The sequence below is a fragment of the Hippopotamus amphibius genome, chromosome 14, assembly GCF_030028045.1.
Source record: "Hippopotamus amphibius kiboko isolate mHipAmp2 chromosome 14, mHipAmp2.hap2, whole genome shotgun sequence".
NCBI classification, from domain to species: domain Eukaryota; kingdom Metazoa; phylum Chordata; class Mammalia; order Artiodactyla; family Hippopotamidae; genus Hippopotamus; species Hippopotamus amphibius.
In genome coordinates, this window is record NC_080199.1 from 39,307,265 (window position 1) to 39,331,633 (window position 24,369).

The window sequence follows — 24,369 nt, forward strand, 5'->3', positions numbered from 1 at the left end:
TTTAAACAACTCTCTTCCATCATTTTTGTTCACATTAAATTGATTAATGTAATTTCTTTCAATGACTTGCCACTGCTATGGAAGTCCAAGAGAGTTATCTGTAAAGAACAGAAGAGTGAATAGTTTAATGATTTCTGTTTTGAAAAAGCCAATCAGCTGAAAACTGGACTGTTGGATAAAAATCTATCAGGCTTCTCAACACAGCTAACTACACTTCTGCTTAACTGTAAGTACTAGAAAATATTGTAATGACCATATGTCCACTATATTATACATTATATTATAAATTATATTATAGGTTACTCCATTCTAATACAAATTCTATTATAAATTATTTGTTAGGAATTGATGTATTACTTTCTACATACCCCAAAATATCTGGCATTGGGTATGATACATTTCAGTCATTTTAATGTCTTTTGTACTAAGATTAATAAGCTTCTGTCTTCCCTTATCCCTGAAGTTTGTTCAGGCAGGATGTTTGAACAACTCATTTCATACACAAACTTTAGAAACTCTACAGACAGAGTGTATGCCCAGTGGAATTAGCTTTACTTGGGAGAATTATTTTAATCCCTTATTGACTTGCAAGATGCATCCACCTTGATGTTTTCCCAGGAACTTATTTCACTGATGATGATCAAAAGAGGTATGTTGGGCTTTGATCAGAGTAAATCTAAAGAAAGCTGGAAGTCTGCAAATATGCAGTGATTAAAATTCTTTCTCCGTCTTCTCTTAGTGAAATGAGGAAAGTAAAAATACTGACTGATACCTTATAATTAGTGTGAGAGAAAGTGAAGGGTTTTTATTTAAAGATAATTGAGATAGGGCTAAAGCAAAACAAAAATTTCATACTAGGTTCACATTATTGTTGAAATAGGGTAAGCCAGTTTTCCAAATAATAAATGAATACAGTCTCTTCAGTTGCTTAAGGTAAGTTACCTCTTCTGGACATAGTGTCTGGCCACTTGCAGATGTACCCCTCTCAAGGAAAATTTATTTCAGAATGATGGGAGTGTTGTGTTATCTCTTAACTCAGATAAATTTCTAATAAGAAAGCTTATAGAAATACAGGATAACACTGAATATCACAATTAATTTTATTCTTTCAGTAACACTTCACTTGTCACAGAATGGTTTGAATTCAGATTATGATTTGAGTACCCCATTTGGTTATAACATAGTTCATCAATTTTGGAAAATAATAGCTAGTATTGAAATGTAATTAATGTTTTAAGATAGTAAAATGATCCAACTGGTAATAGTTATCATGTTTATTATGTTTAAAGATTTTTTTTTCTTTAGGAGATTGATCTTTTTAGTCTTGGTAACTAGCAGATACATGAGTTTTGCAAGAAAAGGTGATCCACAAAATTAGTGTAAATTATTACTTGGGAGACTGTCCAAGCCAAGGAAGATTTATAATAGAGACTAGGCACATAGGAACATGCTAAACATCTTTAGAAAGGAAAGGGTGGGGGGAGTTGAGCAAAAGGAAGCATCAAGACAAATACAAATATCTACTTATAATTTTATTCTAAGAAAAGATAAATATCATTGGTGTATCCAAAATATTTATTAAACACTTTGATAATATTCTCAGATATAACATCTCTGAAAATAAATGTTGTGACTTAGACATTACTATATGCAGCTCAAAAGTTAAGAATGCCTTCAGCTAATCCAGTGCTACAGATTATGAAAATCCTTCTTTCATAGGTGTCATAGAGTCCTCAAAACACAAATGTGCAGTTTCCATTCTTCTCAATGAGTCTGTTTGACTCCTCACTGAGATGGCAAGATGGTTTACCAATTACTATGATCTGTGTTTCTCAGTCAGAAATGCTTTTTGTGGAAAAGCTAAGAGACATAAGTACAAACAATGGTTTTCCATGATGAATCTGCACACATTTGAACACATTATTTTCCAGTTATCCTCTTGTAAAATAAGATTACAAATAACAGAATTATATAAAGATATATTCCTACCAATTTCACCTTTAAAATTCAAATAAATACAGCTAATATTTAAGAATGAAATACATATAAAACCATAAAAGCAAGATAAAAGCAGTACATTTTTTTCTACTGGTGACTACAGTGTAAACAATACAGTATTAATCATGAATTAAGGAAATTAGAGATCAAGTTTAAGTCCTAAGGACATTGATTTGTATACAAAAGACAGATAAACTTTTTAAAGTTCATTGAAAGCACAGGTATTCTCATCTAAGAGTCAGATGGTACAAGGATTTAAAATCACACTAAAGATGCAACAAAGAAATTGTTCATGTTGAGGATGATAAATAGAATAGACTTGTCAAAGTAGAAGATTGGTCTGGAGGTACACTGAGAAATGAGCCTGGACTAGTTACATTAGGAAACATCAATACTTCCAATTGTAATGCAATGAATGAAGATACAAGGCAGTAAATTTTGAATATTTAGAATAGTACATGAGAAAAGTATGAATTCTGTAAGTGATGGCTTGTACCACATACAAGAATTCAAATTATGAATCTTTCTCAAGCATTTAGAAAAGACCTAATAAGACTGTCAACCAGTGAAGTGGCTTTTGGAATGGAAAGGGAATAGTGGAATGGAAGGGCTTTAAGCAATATTATAATAATCAACAATATTTGATGATGCTTTGGATGTGGAATTGACTGAGAAGATAAGAAACTTTACTAAATAGAATTATTAATGGATCAGGTATCTCAGGATGGAAGACAAATTTGATGAATAATTATTTATTGATACCATATTTTTCAAAATATTGTGAATCAGCTTAAATAAAAGCAGCTTAAAATAGAAGTACAGGTAAAGAATTACCTTAAAGCACCAATAAAAAGTAGAAGGCTTAAGCCAATACAGAGAGAGAATGATAATGGGAATGTTCAGATTTAAATGTGCAAATGTGAATTATCAGTGGAACATTCAAGTTTAATGTTTCTTAATTAAGAGCCAAATCACCTTACCATAATGTCCAAGATCCCAAATTATTTGTGTAATGAAATTTTGCTATTGGCCATGACTGAAAATAAGCAGACCATCAGCTGAGTCTGAGATAAATCATTTAGAAATATAGATGGCTGGTTAAGCAAAGATATTTCTGAAAAACTTTAAATATTTGTGAAGATGACTAATTTATGCAAGTAATTTGAGGTGTGATATTGAATATATTTCTGCCTATACATTGTATATTTTCAATACTGAATATATTATTTACAATAAATTAATAGATACTCTAATCATAGTAAATGATCGATAACTTAGTTATTAAACAATTCCTAGGAGACCCTGTTAGTTGTATTCAGGAAGAAGTGCCAGACATTTTCCCTGATTTCCTTTAAGTTTATGACTTATCATGACTATGAATCCGTTAAGTGACTATTCAGATGGCAATTGATTTAAGTCTGATATGACTAATAAAAGCAAATTGTGTCAGCTGTGTCCTGAGCAACTATGTAAGTCCTCCTGGAAGTATTGGTAATAGGACTTAAACTGGACTCTGGGGATTGGGTCATATTTTAATGGAAGCTGCAGAGGGAAAGGCATTATGAATATCACTTTTTTAAAAAGCATAACCTAATCAGATGAGAAGAAAGAGATAAGAAGTAAATCATGAAATACAGAATAATATGCACTACGATATTGGGGAAAGTGACTGAATAGCTAAAATGGAATTATAGAATTTATGGCATGCTACTCTGAGGTTGTTGAATAATGTCTTGTAATCAATAAGAAAATAATGCATGGTTTTGAATATAGCATAAATCAAGCAAACTAACAGAGGTGTTCTAAGAGGTGGAAAGGAGGGTAGGTTTGAGTAGAATAGATTAGTGGTAAGAGAGACAGCAGGTATCCAGGATCTATTATAGCACCTGGCACAAAATAGATGCTAACTAAATATTTGCTAAATGAATGAATGAATGCATGCAAGGTCCAGAGCCTACTTAGGATGCAATGAAATTTTTCAGGTTGGAGGTGATGTTCACACAGGGCACAGGATCATTTATTTCAGGATTAGAAATTCTGAGCTTTCAAACCACCTATAGAACTGCAAGCCCATATTAAATAAAGTTAATCATAAATTATAAATGCATGAAACCCATTTCACTTATCTCTAATAAGAATTGTCATTTGAGTTAATTTTATGAGCTCTACTTGTTTTGATTATGTCATTATTCTTCTCTATTTGTACTGTCAGCTTAGCCAATTATTTTTCATCTTAAGGCAATTAAGTATTTCTGTATTCAGAATAAAATTAACGAACCTGCTCCTCACTTCATAGATGGTTTCTTCCAAATAACTCGAGAAGGAATCAGTCAGCTATATCATTCAGATGTATGAGATGTAAGCTTTAGCATGTCAGTAATTTGTTTCCTATTGACATGATAGCACTGAAAGAGAATATAAAAAGCTCTGTTATGTCTACTTTCCTCACTTATTTAAAAATAAAAATAATATCCTCACACAGTTTAGCCAGAATCATCAGTATGCCAGCAAAAAGAACAAGAAGATATTTCAGTCTCTTAACATTTCATGATTGTATTCTTTGTCGACATTGTTTTCAACTGATGTTAATGGGATTTTAGGTGCCATACACAAAAGTGTATCTACTCATATAGATGAGTTTCTTTCAGGCTGCAGACAGATGTTCTGGCCACAGTTGAGCTAGTTTCTCTTGCACATGCTTAGCCCATTCCAGTCAAGCAGATACTGAAATAGTAATTAATAAAGGACTACAAAAATCGGTGAACCAACTAACATATATGGCAAACTTTTGAGCATAATTGTCCATTTCCCCTCTCTATATCTTTGAAAATCTCCCAGGAAAGGTGGAAATATACAGAAAACTCCTCTAGGCATGAGACAACTTATAGTTTCCATTGAGAAGTGGGACAGCCCTACCTATGAGCTCACCATTTATTTTGTTGCCACAAAGTTCTGTCACAACTGAATTCTCTCTGATCAGCACCTTCCCCTGACTCTTAAGTAGGCTCAAGGTTCAAGGTCACCCTCAGTGAGATCTCTAAATCATTGTTTCCCTGTAGAATGTCTTAGCAACTGCTTAATAAAAATACCTGAAAATATTTTATTTGTATCCCCTATTTATAAGACACTGAAGTAGAGAATCATTTTTCCTGGTGTTTATGGTATATGATAATATTTTATCATTCATCTTATATATTTTATCAAACAGAAAACTTCAAAGACCAAATATGAAACTGTCACTTGTTCTCTAAGGACTGTCACTGCTAATAAGAATCAATTTTGTTTTATAGATTCAAATTCTGTGAGTCAATTATTTTAGCACAACACCCGATAGCAAAACAATAGGTACAAATACTTTGAAATAATATGAAGTATATGAAATTTTGTCACTCTCTTATGAATGTGAGAATATTTTCATAACTTTGGTAGCCCAAGGATATAGTGTTAGAAGAGTTAATACTTTCTTTGGTCCATAATAAGTTTACATTTATCTTTCTTTAAGTGTTTATTCAATACTGCATTCCATTTTTCAATGGACTCTTTTACCAGATAAAAGGTATAGAAAGATACTTGCAATGCTTTGTACAAATTCTGTTAGTTACCACGCCTTTCAAATTATGTTTTCATTCATGTAATATTACTCTTACTTAAGGAATACCTTATAATAGTTTTTTTTTTTTTTTAAATTTCTAGCCACTAACTAGGAAAAAGTGTTGCTCTAATTTATATTTCCCTAATAGTATTATTTTACTATATTTTAAGAAGACTATTTATAATGCACATTTTTACAATGTAGATATTTTCTGATTCTTATTGAAAAATTAGAGTTGTATGCCCTCTATGTAATGAGTAGGTTGTACAGCACAAATTTGTACATTTGATTTTGTTTATTTATGATATGAGAAATGTTACAGTGTTACAATTTAAGATAATATTTATACATGCGAGTTACTGCAGAGAATCATGACAAAGATTCTAGCCAAAAGGGTATTTTCTTTGACACAATAAGGTAAAATATACAGAAAGGAGACAATTTTTTTTTTAATGTTTTCTTATTTGGAGGTTGGAAAAAACACAAAATCTAGATACTTGAATAGTACATTTCATTTTAATGAAGCAATATGTTCAGAATCATAATTTCCAATTTATAGCAAGCATTTGAAATAAATTCATATAAGTATTCTTGGAAAATGCAACTTAAGTAGTGTCTATGTGTAAGCACACAGGATTAAAACACATTAAATGTTTTTATGTTGCTAAATATGTGGTTCAATTTCTCAAACCATTAACAATCAAATTGTTTGTATTTTAATAACAAATGTAATGGTCACGTGAAAGAAATATTGTTTTAATAATTGTATTTCCTTTTATTTTTCCCTAATTAAAGTGAAGTTAGTGATAAAGCCAGTAAACTTTAAGAAGAATGTTCAAAAATAAAGTAATAATGTTTTAATACAAACAATTGCAAGGGACATTATTCCAAGCAAAAGTTTATAACATTTCTGGTAACTGGAACTAACAAAGTTACTATTGCATATTCTACCTATTAATGAATAAATTATTCTAGTTTTATGTTAGTCAATTCTGAATATGATGCACAAGATTTGAATATATGTTTATTGACTCAATTCTCTTCTGCAGCTATAGGTTTATACTACAACTTGCTGGTCATTATTTACTCACAAAGAAAAACTATCAGTGTTATAGGGAGACAGGTCATGTTTGTAAAGTGGCTGCCTAGCTGACAGGGATCCTTGGATGCATTCACCTCCTAGAATTTCACACAATGTTAATTGTTAATACACCCTATGCTATCTTTCATATTAAGTCTTAGGATATTTTTATTTCTGACATGGTTTCTACATGACAAAATATTCTGAAATATTTTGTACATAGCAGGATCTTTTCTTGAGGTTTAATTAATTTATAAGGATGTAGTCAATAGTTATCCTAAGTATAAGAATATACTAATAGTGAAGATATTGAGAAACTTCCAAAGGCATTTTTTTTTGTAAACTAAATTTACTATGATTATCTTCGACTGGAAAGGGTATTGGTATATAATATCCTAATAATAAAATCTGATTTATAAATAATTACTGCACAAATTCTTGTACATAAATATGAGTATCTTTCAAAGTAGTATTCAATTATAGAAACACATTGATATTTTTTTCTAAGTGGGACAAGCAAAGGAACTCACAGTAGTTTGTTTCTTCAAAAATTTAAGAATTTAAAAAACAAAACTAACTTTCATTATATAAGGAGGAGCAAAATTTGTGTTACTCTTGAATCATTGCAGAAAATCTAAAGATAGTTCAAGTTTAGGACTTCTCTGGTGGTGCAGTGGTAAAGAATCCACCTGCCACTGCAGGTGACACCTGTTCAATTCCTGGTCTGGGAAGATCCCACATGCTGTGAAGCAACTAAGCCCGTGAGCCACAGCTATTGAGCCCGCATGCTGCAACTACTGAAGCCCACGTTCCTAGAGCCTGTGCTCTGCAACAAGAGAAGCCACTGTAGTGAGAAGCCCATGCACTGCAACGAAGAGTAGCCCCCACTTACTGCAACTAGAGAAAACCTGTGCTCAGCAATGAAGACCCAACACAGCCAAAAATAAATAAATTTATAAAAAATTATATAGCTTAAAGCACACCTTAATCATCTTATTATTCTGAATTTGTGCCTGAATTTGGAATGGAATAATCATAAAAAGTATTGTCAAGGGAGATGAAATACAGACACAAATCATATAGTATCCATAAGTGAGAAATAATTACAAGTAATAGTTTGAAAACACAAGGTAATAAGTGCAGTGATTATGAAGAATTCAATTTCTTTCAAAACAAAGAACATTGTCAAATGATTGAGTACACCAAAGTTAAGAAATTCTACAAATTTGGTTTGTTAATAAAGTGTAAAATATTTTTTTTTTTAATATTGATTGATTGATTGATTGGCTACATGGGGTCTTAGCTGTGGCACGTGGGATCTTTCACTGTGGTGCATGGGCTTCTCTCTAGTTGTGGCATGTGAGCTCTCTAGATGTGGTGCACAGGCTCAGTAGTTGCAGCATGTGGATTTAGTTGCCCCACAGCATGGGATCTTAGTTCCCTGACCAGGGATTAAACCAGCATTGCTTGCATTGAAATATGGATTCTTAACCACTGGACAACCAGGGAAGTCTCAAAAATATTATTTAAGTACAAAATGTTTTGGTCATTTTATAAGAAAAATGTACAAATTTTAATTCTATTTTGATATCTTCCATGTCATATATATATATATATATATATATATATTTTTTTTTTTTTTTTTTTTTTTTACTTGCTATGATCTGATTTTTATTGGGAGAAACAAGAAAAACAGGAGCATTGTTTTCAGAAGGCTCAAGTTAAATAAAGCTTGTGTTTCCTGACCAAGGCCTTCTCACATGTAGAAACTGTTCATCAAATAAGACAGTTGACACTTGGGGATAGAGGGACAGAGATACTAAACAGGGAGAAGTTGGTGGGTGTGGTTCCTGCCAGAGCAAACTTGGCAGCCTCATGGTGGGATGAAGGGGGCCTGGAGGTGCTAGGCCACCTTACTCACAAGCCCCAGGACATGTGGCCTGGATAGTTGGAGAGAGAATGAAGCAGAGGTGCCTTAAACTCATTCAAAACCAACTTCACTGTCTTTTTGGTAGCTGATCCTTTTGCCGGACCCTCTATGTAAAGTCTGTGATCTGTTGGCTTTCCCTGTTTCGGAACCATTTATAATACATGCAGACTGGTGAGGCCCAGGTGGGCATTGAAGAGGCCTGGAGAGGAGATGTCTGCCCATAAATGGAAGTTTTGAAACTTAGGACAAGCCTTACTCAAGATCAAGTGGACAGCCACACATGCAGTGATATACAGGGAGTCTGAGATCTAAGTTCTAGCTCTAAGGAGTTCTTTTTTTTTTTTTTTTTCAATTTGCATTTTTTAAAAATTAGCATTTTATATTAGCATATAATTGATCACCAATGTTATATTAGTTTCAGGTGTACAGCAAAGTGATTCAGTTATAAATATGTATGTATCTATTCTTTTTCACATTCTAGGACATACTTTAAAATAAATAACATATATTTTATGTATACCTCTATCAACATTGAGTAGTTCATTTCCTTTTAGAAATTATTACTTGAAAGTATTTTATACCTAGGCACTCAGAGTTGACTGTCCACTGATACTTTATTTTTACAAGATTCCTTACATTTTCTTTATAATTATCTATTATGTATGAAAGTTTTGAAATATTCCTTATATACATTGTATGTGTGTTTAGAAATATATAAATATTTAGCTATTCAAACAAATAATAAAATCAGTGTTTTTAGCTTCAGCTTTATCATTAATGTATATATCATCTTACCGAATTTTAAAAACTGTAACTGTTCCCTTAAGCAATTAAATGAGTTTGTCCCTGGCTTTTCATGGGTTGAGTCCTTGCCAGGAAAGAAGAGGTGTCTTTCTTCTTCCTGTTGGGTTCTACTATTGTCTCAGAGTATGAGAGCTCCCCCTCTGGCCCCCCAACTCTCTTTCATTAAGGTTTCTATTAGTTAATATTTTATAAGTAAAATAGTAGTACCTTAAAAAAGAAAGAAATGGGTAAGAAGGCAACTAAAGTTTTCTTATATAAGAAAAGAAGCATAAACAAGGCTTTAATTAAATATCTTCCTTTCTATATTCCAAAGCATCTGGTAACTCTAATATGTTACACTTCTTATTCAGCCTCAGAGCTATTCTGTTATCTTTCCCACATTTTATATATATGAGTATCTTACATGTTTTTATATTCTTTCTGACACCTCCAACAGAAATGTATGTATCACAATGGTTAAATAAGTTTGTTTCAAATTATAGTGTTAAAATCAATTATATGCTGTCATCATTTATTAATTAATTCACTCAAAAACTTTTGTGTACCTATGTAGTACAGTGTCTTATCAATGCAGAAGAAAAGGTCATGTCAATGATAAATTTTCTACTTAATTTTCTAAATCTATATGATATATTTAACTTGAAGTAAAACAGGATTCATGAACAGAAAAAGGGAATGCGATACTGAGATAGTCAAGGAAAGAGAAACTATAAAGAGGGACAGAGAAAGAGGAAAATAAAAGATACTTTGGATATGTTCAAAAAAATATACAGAAAATAATTTATAGAGATGATAACCTACCATAGTAAAAGAGAGACATAATAGAACTTAAAACTCTGCTGTCACTCTATTACTCCCTCAGGTGCTGGATTTTTGGTAAAAAAATTTTTAGTTTCACTATTGGAAACTATTACTTTGCCTGATGTACAGCTTTTCAACTGCTTACATAATTAAAAAGATATTATAAGCATAATTTTTTATTTTTATTAAGGATTTTTTTGTTTTGTTTTTTGGGTTTTTTTCTAGTTTTAAAGGGATTTAAACTATTCTTGGAACATCTTAAAGTAAATATGTAAATATTTATGATAGACTTCTTAGGACTTTGTTGAAGTTTATTTTTTAATTTACTTCACCAGACATATTTATGGCCAAATAGGCAACTATATTTGATTTATGAATCACTTTAATGAAAAGGAAAGGTACATTGAAAAAGTGATCTTTAGAAGTTCATTTATACTCTGTGGTAAAATGATAATAAATAATATGGAATCAAAAATAATATCCATTCTGTTTCTTTTGGAAGTCATACATTTTACTCATATTTATTTGTCAGTGTGATTAATTCTAATTCTATTTTGCACATCTGTCAGTATTGGGGTAAAATCATAGACACTAAATTTCTACTTTTTATTTGATGTCTGTGCTCACCCCGATAAAAATCATTAACAACAGTGATTGTGTTTTTTTCACAGATATTGGCCGACCTAGAAAACCATGCATTATTTAAGAATGATCTGGAATGTCAAAAGCTGATTCTGGAAGCAATGAAATACCATCTATTGCCAGAAAGAAGAACTTTAATGCAAAGTCCAAGAACTAAACCTAGAAAATCTACAGTTGGAACTCTGTATGCAGTGGGTGGAATGGATAACAACAAAGGTATTTAGTTCTAGATCTTTAATAATACACTTGATTTTACTACTGTAATCTGTGTAACACCAACAAACAACAGAATCTTAGTTTTTATTTATTAAGATATAAGATTTAGGGGAAAATTATGATACCTCTTATTTTTCTTTTTTTTAAATCTGTAGTTGCTGCTTCTTACCTGTCTTTAAATCTTTTATTTCATGCATTATGTAGAAGACTTCATATGAAATGAAAAAAAAAAAAAGATTAAAAGTACTTAGAAAGTGCAGGCCAAATAATTTGTTGGATATGTTGAAAACTGTATTTCTATTCTAAGTAAAGGAAATGAAACCTGCCAGCCACATGCTTGCTGAGAGTAACATAATGAAGAAGAGAGTCTCTGCTTTTGAGGAGTTTAGAATCTCACACAGAAGCCAGAAAAATAGACAATTATAAATGGGTGTACTGACTGTGGCAGGTATCAGTTGCAAATTTAAATTTTTTTTTATCAATTTTTCCCTTATAAGGAGGTGAATGATTTGTGTAAAGCCAAATGCATATATTTGAAGGTTTTGTTCTTAGTTTTCTATAATTAGTGGGAAATCTCCATGAATGTTTGTCCTCTGCAGCCTTTTTATGTGTCTTAATTTTCTTGAACAAGTACACAAGACAAATAATATGCGTCCTATGTCTGTGTCTAATAAGTGACATAATTATCCATAGTATATTTAATATACATGTGAAAAATATAGTTGGCAACAATAGAGTGTGACACATATTCAAGCTCTATTGAAGGGACTCTGTTTTTAAAAATCAGGAGGAAGCAACAAAACTTACTTCATCCATTATGAAGTGAGACCCCAAAATAGGAGGCAAAGGGAAATAATTTATGTAAATAAATAGAGAATGACACACATTTCCCATTTTTTATTTATCAGGAAGTTGTCTGTGGATATAAAATGGTTTTCACTAGTTTAATTTTTTGAAAAGTTTTACTCCTATTTGTTGGGTTATTGATTTCTAGTGATTATCATATTAAATGAGCATTAGAAAATTAACATATATATTGAAAAGCATAACTATTAGTTAAAAAGGGTAAATAAGTTGTCATTTTAAGAACTAAGGAAATGGTATTAATCTCCCTCCATCCCTGTCTCGCTCCACTTCTAGCTCCTTTTTTAATGTTATTATTTAAGAGAACATGTAAAAACTTTCCCCTCCCAAAAGATATAGTGCTTTAAAACTCTTTTTTCTAAAGTGGCAAAACAGAAAATATCTTAGATACAAATCTCACTCAAAAATATCCAGAAATTATATGAAAATGCCCCCAAATTTTTTTCAAGCTTAGAAAACAAATCTATTAACCCGTATCCATGTCATCCTTATGAAAGTAATAAAAAAATAAACATCCACCCCATTTATATAATTTGCCATCTCTTGGAGCAGAAGCATGCAAACTTTATTGTAACATTGCAACAAGTTCATTTTACCTATAAAAGTAAATATCCTAATTTCCAGTGACTTTCAATAAATACATTCATCCAAGCCTCAAATTTCATAAATGGATAATGATTTTATATGTTAATCAAATTTTAAGGTCAAACAAATATTTCCTTTTAAAGAACACTGCATTCTACAGAAAGAATGCCCAAAGATAAATTCCATTTGTAAATCTGCATGTATCATTTTAAAAAATAAAAGAACATTGATTAAATCAGGCCACTCTGTGACTAGGATTGAACAATAAACAAGTTAACACTAGTACAAAAATCACTAAGCTATTAACAGTCAAAAGACATGACTAATTTAAAGTTTTAAATTTAGTGACTTTAAATACAATTGCCATAGCATAAAAGAATATGAGTATAGGGGGTCTATTGAGTTAAGCTCTTTGCCAGCATTTGAATTTCTCTAATCTTACACAATAGTCTTTTGAGATTGAAGAAATTCTTAAGAAATTGAACTTTCTTAGGGATTCTGAATCTTTCATTTTATAATTGAATACTAATTATTTAGGTATTCTTCTACTTATTCAGTAGTCCAGAGGATTAAGAGTGTGACAAAGCGGGGTTTAAAAAGATATTCCTGATTCAATAAGCAATAAAATAGAAAAAAAATTGAAGGAAACTTTAGGAATTCTTGCTATATCCTCAGCCATCTAGGAAGTGGACATTAAATATATCCCATAACTTTGATAAAAATCTGACACAATACCAAATTTCAGAGAACCTACTTTTCCTACTACAGCAGAAACTTAGAGAAGCCCAGTGTTTCAAGAGATTTAAAGAACAACGGACGTTTTCAAGGTAATCCCTTGTATTTGCATCATGCTTTTACTGCTTAAAGGGTGTTTTATACATCTTGTTGACTTGTGTTATCTCTAAATAGGCATTAAGATTTTATATTAAAATTGTATTTTCTTTTCTTGAAAGGTAGTGAGGAAAAGAAAATTAAAATTTTAAAAAAGGCAGAGAAATCAAAAGAAAAAACATAGCAAAAAATTGTAATTTATTTTGCATGCCTAATTTGAAAAATAATTCCATACAATGTAATACAATACAACATGTTACAATACATTACAATGATATACAATACTTAGTGTGTTTTTTGGAATTATTTACATATTTATGTTGTGCCTCATAAGGCTATATAAACATTTTGTTGAATTCCTCTTCAGTTCCATAGTTACTGGGATTCAGATGATATTTTATGGGATTAATAAACTATGAGTACAACCCTTGCAGATTTTCTGTAGATATTACAAAAATTCAGAGCATCTTTCTCTCCTTTCCCTTCCTTTCTTCTTATATTCACACATACATGCATCCCTTTTTGCACATCTATTTTATGCCACCTCTGTGTTAAGAACTTGTGTACCATGGTGAACATTATGAACATTAGCTCTACCTCACAGAGGTATTGAGTTAATCTGGGAAAGCAAATAGTAAGCAAATAATTGTAAATAAAATGAGAGTTATAAGAATGGACTTGCAAGTGCAATCAGTATAGTGCTTGGGAGCCAATCTAGCCTAGTCTAGAAAAGTAGAGAAATACAGAGAAAGTGTTTGTTCTTGTTTTTAGCTCAAATCTATAGAATTATTAGGCATTAGTTTAGCACATTATTGGAGCAGCAATGTAGGTGTGATGGTAAATTCCAGACTAGAGATACATCAAATGTGTGGATTTACAGCTAAAGAAGTGTGATATCTTCAAAAATGCAGAGAAATCACTTACGGCTGAAATAAAGCCAGTAGAGAAATTAAAGCAGTATGGTAGTGGAGGAAAGACCCAGCAGACTCAAAGGAGAGACTTAGCAAGATAGTTTATGATTTGAAATCTAGACATCATTGAAAGCAGGTGGAGAAAGTACTCTTTGCAATCAGAGAGATGCCTGTTAAAATCCAGGAGTGCCACTTAAAATCTCTAGTCTAATTTACCCTTTCTCAATACTATATTGTGTTTCTGTGACAATTATAGTGATTAAATGTAAAGAGGCTAAACTAATACAAGGCATTCCAATATGTTTGTTTAGTGCCAAAGAGATCATCAGAGAATTCAGCAGGGACCTGGGCTGACTTTTCTAATCATATTATTGAATAAACCCAATCCATCTAGGAACTCTGCAGGCATGCACTACAACAGTTCTATGACATTACAGTGATGTGACACAGGGAAGAAAGGACAACAGGATATTCATATAAATGGCATTTGTATGAATAACACTGTGCATAAATTAGATACCTTTTATACCAATACAAACAGCATTCAAGAATTGGGAATTACACAAATCATATGAGAGAAAAGAAGTCATAAATGAAGTTAGCAGAATGTCTTGTACAGTATGATTTAATTCACTACCACAACTGGAAAATACTGAAAAATAAGTCTTTAACAATGTGGTAATTTATAGCATATTTAAGGCCAATTAAAATCATTAATATATTTATTCATGTTTGTTCTGTGAATTAAAAATGAGGGGACATGTAAAACTAAATATATTTTTTTAAAAGGCAACAAATCTTTTGAAGATTATTTTTATTAGGAGAACAAATTTTTTAAATGCTTTCAACTGAAATCAAATGCAGATTTAAATAAATGAAGTAAATTTTACCAATAAATTTGCTCTTATTTTGGTAAGAATTGTATTACAAATCACACAGGAATCATCATAAATCCTTTAGAAGGTTGAGTTAAAAGTAAAACACTAATTTCTTACTCTCAAGTGCTTGAAATGTCTTACACTTATGTGTAATTCATGTAAGCTCTGAAGTAAACTTTGCTGCTATTGATTATTGGGAAGTATTTGTTTCAAAATTCTCTATTGGATTTATTTTCTAATGTTGGTTGATTATTAGAACATTCTATGAAAATAAAAATAATTTGGTTTTGTACTAATAGAAATTATATTTTTTGAAGATATATTTTCTTTCATTCTAATTACAAACATATATTAAAAACCTGGTAAATATACAATAGTATAGATAAGAAAAGGAAAACCAACTATGAGCTTATAACTTACAATTACTGGTACCTTTGTTAACAGAGTGGCATATTTTCTTTCCCAAATTTCTCTGTAAATGTGTATGTATATATAGAGAGCTATAGATATATAGATATAGATATACATATACATATATATACATGTTTGTATACAGACATAACTCTATATCTACATTTATATAAAGATTACCTATTTATAATTGTCTTCATCTCTCTCACTCTGACATTATATAAATAGGTATCTAAATATAGGTATGTTTATAGTTATTGAGTCATTATTTTGTAGCTTTTATTTATTAATTACATGTGTGAATTTATATTTCATTAAATTTTTTAAATACTTCAAGTACCGTACTAATTCTTATTTTTTTTAACTTTTTGTCTTATGTTGGAGTATAGGTGATTAACAATATTGCGATAGTTTCAGGTGCACAGCGAAGGGACTCAGCCATACATATGCATGTATGTGTTCTCCCCCAAACTCCCCTCCCATCAAGGCTGCCATATACAATTGAGCAGAGTTCCCTATACAGTAGGTCCTTATTGATTATCCATCTTAAATATAGCAGTGTGTACATGTCAATCCCAAACTCCCTATCCCTTCCTCTCATCCTTTCATCTGGTAACCATAAATTCATTCTCTAAGTCTGTGAGTCTATTTCTCTTTTGTAAATAGGTTCATTTGTATCATATTTCTTTTTAGATTAAGCATATAAGGGATATCATACAATATTTGTCTTTCTCTGTCTGACTTACTTCACTCAGTGTGACAATCTCTAAGTCCATCCAGGTTGCTGCAAATGGCATTATTTTATTATTTTTAGTGGCTGAGTAATATTCCATTGAATAAATATACCACCTCTTCTTTACCCATTCATCTGTCAATGGACATGTAGGTTGCTTCCATATCTTGGCTATTGTAAGCAGTGCTACAATCAACACTGGGGTGCATGTACCCTTTCAGGTCATGTTCTTCTCCAGATACAAGCCCAGGAGTGGGATTGGAGGATCATATCATAATTCTATTCTTAGTTTTTTTTATGGAACCTCCATACTGTTCTCCATAGTGGTTGTACCAATTTACATTCTCACCAAGAGTGTAGGAGGGTTTCTTTCTCTCCACACTCTCTCCAGCATTTATTGTTTGTGGATTTTTTGATGATACCATTTTGACTGGTGTGAGGTGATATCTCATTGTAGTTTTGATTTGCTTTCTCTAATAATTAGCAATGTTAATTATTAGAGACATCTTTTCATGTGTCCCTTGGCTATTTGTATGTCTTATTTGGAGAAACGTCTATTTAGGTATTCTGCCCATTTTTTTAAATTAATTAATTTATTTATTTATTGGCTGTGTTGGGTGTTTGTTGCTGCACATGGGCTTTCTCTAGTTGAGGCAAGTGAGAGCTACTCTTTGTTGTATTGCAGGGGCTTCTCAATGTGGTGGCTTCTCTTGTTGCAGAGCATGGTCTCTAGGCACACAGGCTTCAGTATTTGTGGCACACAGATTCAGTAGTTGTGGCTCAGGGGCTCTATAGCAAAGGCTCAGCAGTTGTGGTGCACAGGCTTAGTGGCTCCATGGCATGTGGGATCTTCCTGGACCAGGGCTTGAACCCGTGTCTTCTGCATTGGCAAGCAGACTCTTAACCACTGTGCCAGCAGGGAAGTCCGTCTGCCCATTTTTTGATTGGGTTGTTTGTTTTGATGATATTAAGCCTCATGAGCTGTAAATTTTGGAAACTAATCCATTGTTGGTCATGTCATTTACAAATATTTTCTCCCAATCTGTGGGTTGTATTTTCATTTTGTTTATGGTTTCCTTTGTTGTGAAAGAGCTTTTGAGTTTAATTAGGCCCAGTTTGTTTATTTCTATTTTTATTTCCATTATTCTCGGAGACAGAATGAAAAAGATACTGCTGTGATTTACATAAGAGAGTGTTCTGCCTAAGTTTTCCTTTAGAAGTTTTAGAGTGTCCAGTCTCATATTTAGGTCTTTAATCTGTTTTGAGCTTATTTTTGTATATGGTGTTAAAGAATGATTTAATTTCATTTTTTTACATGTAGCTGTCCAGTTTTGCCAGCAACATTTCTTGAAGATACTCTCTTGCAACCATTGTGTAGTCTTGCCTCCTTTGTCATAGATTAATTGGCCATAGGTGCATGGGCTTATTTCTGGGCTTTTTATCCTGTTGTATTGATCTATATTTCTATTTTTGGCCAGTACCATGCTGTTTTGATGACTGTAGCTTTGTAGTATACTCTGAAGTCCTGGAGCCTGATTCCTCCAGCTCCATTTTCTTTCTCAAGGTTGCTTTGGCTATTTGGGGTCTTTTCTGTCTCCATACAAGTTTTAATATTTTTTGTTTTAGTTCTGTGAAAAATACTATTGGTAATTTGATAGAGATTGCTCTGAATCTCTAGATTGCCTTAGAGTGTATAGTCATTTTGACAATATTGATTCTTCCAATCCAAGAAGATGGTATATCTTTCTATCTGTTTGTGTCTTCTTTGATTCTTTCATCCACGTCTTATAGTTTTTGGAGTATAGGTCTTTTGTCTCCTTAGGTAGCTTTATTCCTAGGTATTTTATTCTTTTTGTTGCAGTGGTAAATGGGATTGTTTATTGAATTTTCCTTTCTGATCTTTTGTTGTTAGTGTATAGAAATGCAACAGATTTCTTTGTATTAATTTTGTAACATTTGACTTTACCACATTCATTGATGAGCTCTAGCAGTTTTCTTGTGGCCACTTTAGGATCTTCTATGTATAGTATCATGTCATCTGCAAACAATGACAATTTAAATTTTTCTTTTTCAATTTGTATTCCTGTTATTTATTTTTCTTTTCTTATTGCTGTAGCTAGGACTTCCAAAACTTTATTCAATAAAAGTGGTGAGAGTGGACAAACTTGTCTCCTTCCTGATCTTAGAGGAAATACATTCAGCTTTTCACCATTGAGTATGATGCTAGCTATAGGTTTGTGATATATGCCTTTATTATGTTGAGGTACTTTCCTTCTCTGTCCACCTTCTGGAGAGTTTTTACTCATAAATCAGTGCTGAATTTTGTCAAAAGTATTTTCTGCATCTCTTGAGATGATCATATGCTTTTTATTCTTCAATTTGTTGATGTAGTGTATCACTCTGACTTGCAGATATTGTGAAATCCTTGCATCCCTGGGATAAATCCCATTTGATCATTGTGAATGATCCTTTTAATGTATTGTTGGATTTGGATTGCTAGTGTTTTGTTGAGGATTTGAGTATCTATGTTTGTCAATGTTATTGGTCTATAATTTTCTTTTTCTGTCGTTTTTTTGAGTGCTTTTGGTATCAGGGTGATGGTAGCCTCATAGAATTATTTTGGGAGTTTAATTTCCTCTGCAATTTTTTGGAACAGTTTCAGAAGGATAGGTGTTAACTCTTCTCTGAATGTTTGATAGAATTCACCTGTGAAGCCATCAGGTCCTGGCCTTTTGTTTGTTGGGAGTTTTTAAATTACAGTTTCAATTTCAGTGCTTGTGATTGTTCCATTCCTATTTTCTATTTCTTCCTGGTTCAGTCTTGGGAGATAGTACCTTTCTAAGAATTGGTCCTTTTCTTCCAGGTTGTCCAATTTATTGGCATACAGTTGCTTATAGTAGTGTCTTATGATCCCTTGCATTTCTATGGTGTCAGTTGTAACTTCTTTTTCAATTTCAAATTTTATTGATTTGAATCTTCTCTCCTTTTTCATGATGAGTCTGGCAAAAGTTTTATCAGTTTTGTTTATCTTTTCAAAGAACTGGCTTTTAATTTTATTGATATTTGCTATTGTTTTATTCATCTCTATTTCATTTATTTATGTTCTGATCTTTATGATTTATTTCTTTCATTTGGTTTTGTTTGTTCTTCTTTCTCTAGTTGCTTTAGGTGTAAGGTTAGATTGTTTATTTGAGATTTTACTTGTTTCCTGAGGTAAGATTGTATTGCTATCAGCTTCCTTCTTAGAACTGCTTTTGTTGCATCCCATAGGTTTTGGGTTGTTGTGCTTCCATCTTCATTCATCTCTAGTTATTTTTTGATTTCCTCTTTAATTTCTTCAGTGATCCATCAGTTGTTTAGTAGCATATTGTTTATCCTCCACGTGTTTGTGTTTTTTATAGTTTTTTTCTTATAGTTCACTTCTAATCTCATGGTGTTGTGGTCAGAAAAGATGCTTGATAGATTTCAATTTTCTTAAATTTACTGAGGCTCACCTTGTGGCCCAACATGTGGTTAGTCCTTGAGAAAGTTCCACATGCCCTTGGAAAGAATGTGTGTACTGCTGCTTTTGGATGGAATGCTGTATAAATATCAATTAAGTTCATCTGGTCTAATGTGTTGTTTAAGGCTTGTGTTTCCATGTTGATTTTCTGTCTGGATGATCTGTCCATTGATGAAAGCAGGGTGTTAAACTCCATCACTATTATTGTGTTACTGTCAATCTCTCCCTTAATGGTTCTTAATACTTCCCTTACATATTGAGGTGCTCCTATGTTGGGTGCATTTATATTTACAATTGCTATATCTTCTTGGATTGATCCCTTGTTCATTATGTAGTGTCCTTCTTTGTCTCATATAGTAGTCTTTATTTTATAGTCTGTTTTGTCTGATATGAGTCTTGCTGCTCCAGCTTTCATTTTATTTCCATTTGTGTGGAATACCTTCTTCCATCCCCTCAATTTCAGTCTGTATGTGTCCCTAGGTCTGAGGTGGGTCTTTTTTAGACAACATATATATGTATAGGTCTTGTTTTTGTATCCACTTAGCCAGTCTGTGTCTTTTGGTTGGCTTATTTAATTCATTTTCTTTTAAGGTAATCATTGATATGTGTGTTCCTATTACCATTTTCTTAATTGTTTTGGGTTTGTTCTTGTAGGTCTTTTTCTCCTCTTCTGTTTCCTGCCTAGAGAAATTCCTTTAGCATTTGTTGCAAAGTTGGTCTGGTGGTGCTGAATTCTCTTAGCTTTTGCTTGTCTGTAAACCTTTTGATTCCTCCATCAAATCTGAATGAGAGCCTTCCTGGGTAGAGTTTTCTTGGTTGTAGGTTCTCCCCTTTCACCACTTTTAAAATATCATGCCACTCCCTTCTGGTCTGCAGAGTTTCTGCTGAGAAATCAGCTGATAGCCTTATGGGAGTTCCTGTGCATGTTATTCATTGTTTTCCCTTGTTGCTTTTGATATTTTTCCTGTGTCTTTTATTTTTGTCAATTTGATTACTATGTGTCTCAGCATGTTTCTCCTTGGGTTTATCCTGCCTGGGACTCTTTGTGTTTCCTGGAATAGGTTGACTGTTTCCTTTCCCATGTTAAGGAAGTTTTCAACTATAATCTCTTCCAATATTTTCTCAGGTCCTTTCTCTCTCTCTTCTCTTTCTTGGACCACTATAATGTTGCGCCTCCTAGGAAGTCCTGTAATGTGAATGTTGGTGCATTTAATTCTGTCCCAGAGATCTCATAGTCTATCTTCATTTCTTTTCATTCTTCTTTCTTTATTATGTTCCATGGCAGTGATTTCCATTATTCTGTCTTCCAGGTCACTTATACGTTCTTTGCCCCAGTTATTCTGCTATTGATTCCTTTTAGCATATTTTTCATTTCAGTTATTGTATTGTTCATCTCTGTTTGTTCTTTAATTCTTCTGGGTCTTTGTTAAACATTTCTTGCATCTTCTCAATATTTGCCTCCATTCTTTTTCTGAGATCCTGGATTATCTTCACTGCCATTATTCTGAATTCTTTTTTCTCAAAGGTTGCCTATCTCCACTTCATTTAGTTGTTTTTTTCCTGGGGTTTTATCTTGTTCCTTCATCTGGGACATAATCCTTTGCCTTTTCATTTTGTCTTACTTTCTGTGATTGTGGTTTTTGTTCTGCAGGTTGCAGGATTGTAGTTCTTCTTGCTACTGTTGTCTGCCTTCTGGTGGATGAGACTATCCAAGAGACTTGTGCAGGCTTCCTGATGGGAGGGGCTTCTGGTGGTTAGAACTGGGTCTTGCTCTGGTGGGCAGGGCTGTGCTCAGTAAAACTTTAATCCACTTGTTTCCTGATGGGTGGGGCTGTTTTCCCTTCCTGTTAGTTTTTTGTCCTGAGGTGACCCCAGCACTGGAGTCTACAGGGTAAATGGCGGGACTAGTGGGGGACTTTGGGAGGGCTCAGCCAACGGGTACTTCTCAGAACTGCTGCTGCCAGTGCCCTTATCCCTGAGGTGAGCCATAACCACCCCCTGCCTCTGCAGGAGTCCCTCCAACACTAGCAGGTAGGTTTGGTTCAGTCTGCTATGGGGTCACTGCTCCTATCTCTGGGTCCTGGTGCACACAAGCTTTTGTGTGTGGAGGCTTTGCTTTCCCCAGTCCTGTGGAAGTCCTGCAGTCAAATCCCTCTGGGCTTCAAAATCAGATTCTGTGGGGATTTCTAGTCCCATTACTGGACCCCCAGGCTGGGAAACTTCACTCCAGTGGAAAAACTTCTGTGGTATAATTGTTCTCCAGTTTGTGGGTTGCCCACCCAGTGGATATGACATTTGATTTTATCGTGATTGTACCCCTTCTACCATTTCATTGTCGCTTCTCCTTTGTCTTTGGATGTGGGGTATCATTTTTGTGGGTTTCAGCATCTTCCTGTCAATGGTTGTTCAGACATTAGTTGTGATTTTGGTGCTCTCACAAGAGGAAGTGAGTGCATGTCCTCCTACTGCACCATCGTAAACCAATACCCACTGTATACTATCCCTTACTAATTCTTATTCACATGAAAATGCCACTGTTTCCTTGAGCTTAATCCTATTATCAAACACTTTGGCGGAATCCATTTTATTATCTATAAATAATGCCATCATTAGTATCTACATGAATTAAGAAATTTTCCTGAGCTTTGAATGTTTATACAGATAACTAGCTGAAAAATTACTGGATGGGAAGGTAAAGCTTTTGTGACATATGTGCTGACTTCCTTCTTGAAAGTTTTTAAGAATTTATAGTAGCACTAATTTATAGAAATAGTGCCATTGTTAGGGACTTGTCAGCAAATTTTCTGTCTAAAAAACCTTTTTATTATTAAAAATTTTGCATATAGAAGTAGGTAAAAATAGTTTAATGAACCCCATGTGCTTGTGATTACATTTGTATTTCTCCTTTTAGTAATGAAATGGATTTTTTTGTATTTTTGAATTTTTTATGTATTTAATCATCAAATATGCTGCTGAAGAGTGATATATTAGTTCTCTATTTTTCCAATTATTACATATTTTATTTCAGCTTCTTCAACAATTTGCCTACAGTATATGGTATAGAAATCAATAGAAATAGCTTATGGGGTGCTTTTCTCATTTTGTCTATATTATAAGGAATAATTTAAATATTTTGCTAGTTTGCTGTGAACATCTAGTAGATAGCATAGCATACCTGGCAACTTCTGAGAGAATGACAGATACTGTATATGAGAATATATAGAGTGTATAGACAACCTTAAGTTCTCTCAGAGATAATTTACTTTCCTTTTTAAAAAAAAAAAAAAATTTATTTACTGTATTTTTTATTTATTGGCTGCATTGGGTCTTTATTGCTATGTGCAGGCTTTCTGCAGTTGCATAGAGCAGGGGCTGCTCTTCATCACAGTGCATGGGCTTCTTATTGTGGTGGCTTCTCTTGTTGTAGAGCACAGGCTCTAGGCATGCAGGCTTTAGTAGTTGCAGCACATGGGCTCAATAGTTGTGACTCATGGGCTCTAGAGCAGAGGCTCAGTAGTTGTGGCACACAGGCCCAGTTGCTCTGCAGCATGTGGGATCTTCCCGGACCAGGGATTGAAACTGTGTCCCCTGCACTGGCAGGAGGACTCCTAACCACTGCACCACCAGGGAAGCTGTATTTTCCTTTTGACAGACACTTAAGTAAGAGCAAAACACCTTCTTCCAAACAAACATCGGATAATTTGAGGCTAAGATGTAGTATCTCTGAGGGCTGCCCTAGTCCTGGTTTGCTTTCAGTATTTATACCAAGGCCATTGGTCTTTGGTGGGCCCTGAATGTCATTTTTATTTTCCTCTCAGAAGAACCAGTTCTATCTAACTTTTAGCATCTTAACTTCCATTTTCTTCCTAGATTTCTGTCTCTCCTTGTATATATCTTACAAATTAGCAAATGCCCAGAAGACAAGCAATGATGTCTTGTCATTCTTTTTTCTGAGTCTGAAGTCATGACTACCTTGGTTACCCTGAACTACAATTAGTGTATTCCCAGCCCCATAATGCTTCCAAGAAGCATGGGCCAACAAGTACTTCAAGGGTTCTCAGCCTAGTGCTGCCTGTGAATCAGCCACTTCCCAAAGGGAAAGATGACAAAGAATGTTGGGCTCATTTCAGTTCACATCCCTTCTATCTGGGATTTGTCCTCTTAAGTGTTAACTATCTTTTTTAGTCTCTAATGTCTTTAAACAGCTAAATTTTATATTTTAAGGCTGTCATTTTACAGTTATTCTTGTGGAGATAGTTCATCTGACACAAGCTAATCCATCATAGTTAACAGCAAAGGCCCTTGAGTATGATGTTTCTGTGGGATTGCCATATATAACATTTATTATGTTAAAGTATGTTCCCTTTACATCCACTTTGTTGAGAGTTTTTATATCTTAAATGAATGCTGAATTTTGTCAAAGCTTTCCTGTATCTATGGAGATGATTATATAATTTTTTCTTGGTATATGTGCTTCCTGGACTTGGATATCTGTTTCCCTTATCATTTAGGGATGTTTTCACCATTATTTCTTCTAATGGTTTTTCTGTCCCTTTTTCTCTCTCTTCTTCTGGGAAGCCTATAATGCTA

General features: G+C 33.2%; 1 protein-coding gene across 2 annotated transcripts in view; it reads left to right on the forward strand.

Moving 5' to 3' along the window:
- KLHL1 (kelch like family member 1) overlaps nucleotides 1–24,369 on the forward strand; it is a 365,245-nt gene that overhangs the window by 247,686 nt on the left and 93,190 nt on the right. For both annotated transcript variants that reach the window (XM_057707953.1, XM_057707954.1), the window contains one exon: nucleotides 10,878–11,064. In XM_057707953.1, the coding sequence (XP_057563936.1) occupies nucleotides 10,878–11,064 (187 nt within the window). The remainder of the gene's footprint in view (nucleotides 1–10,877; nucleotides 11,065–24,369) is intronic.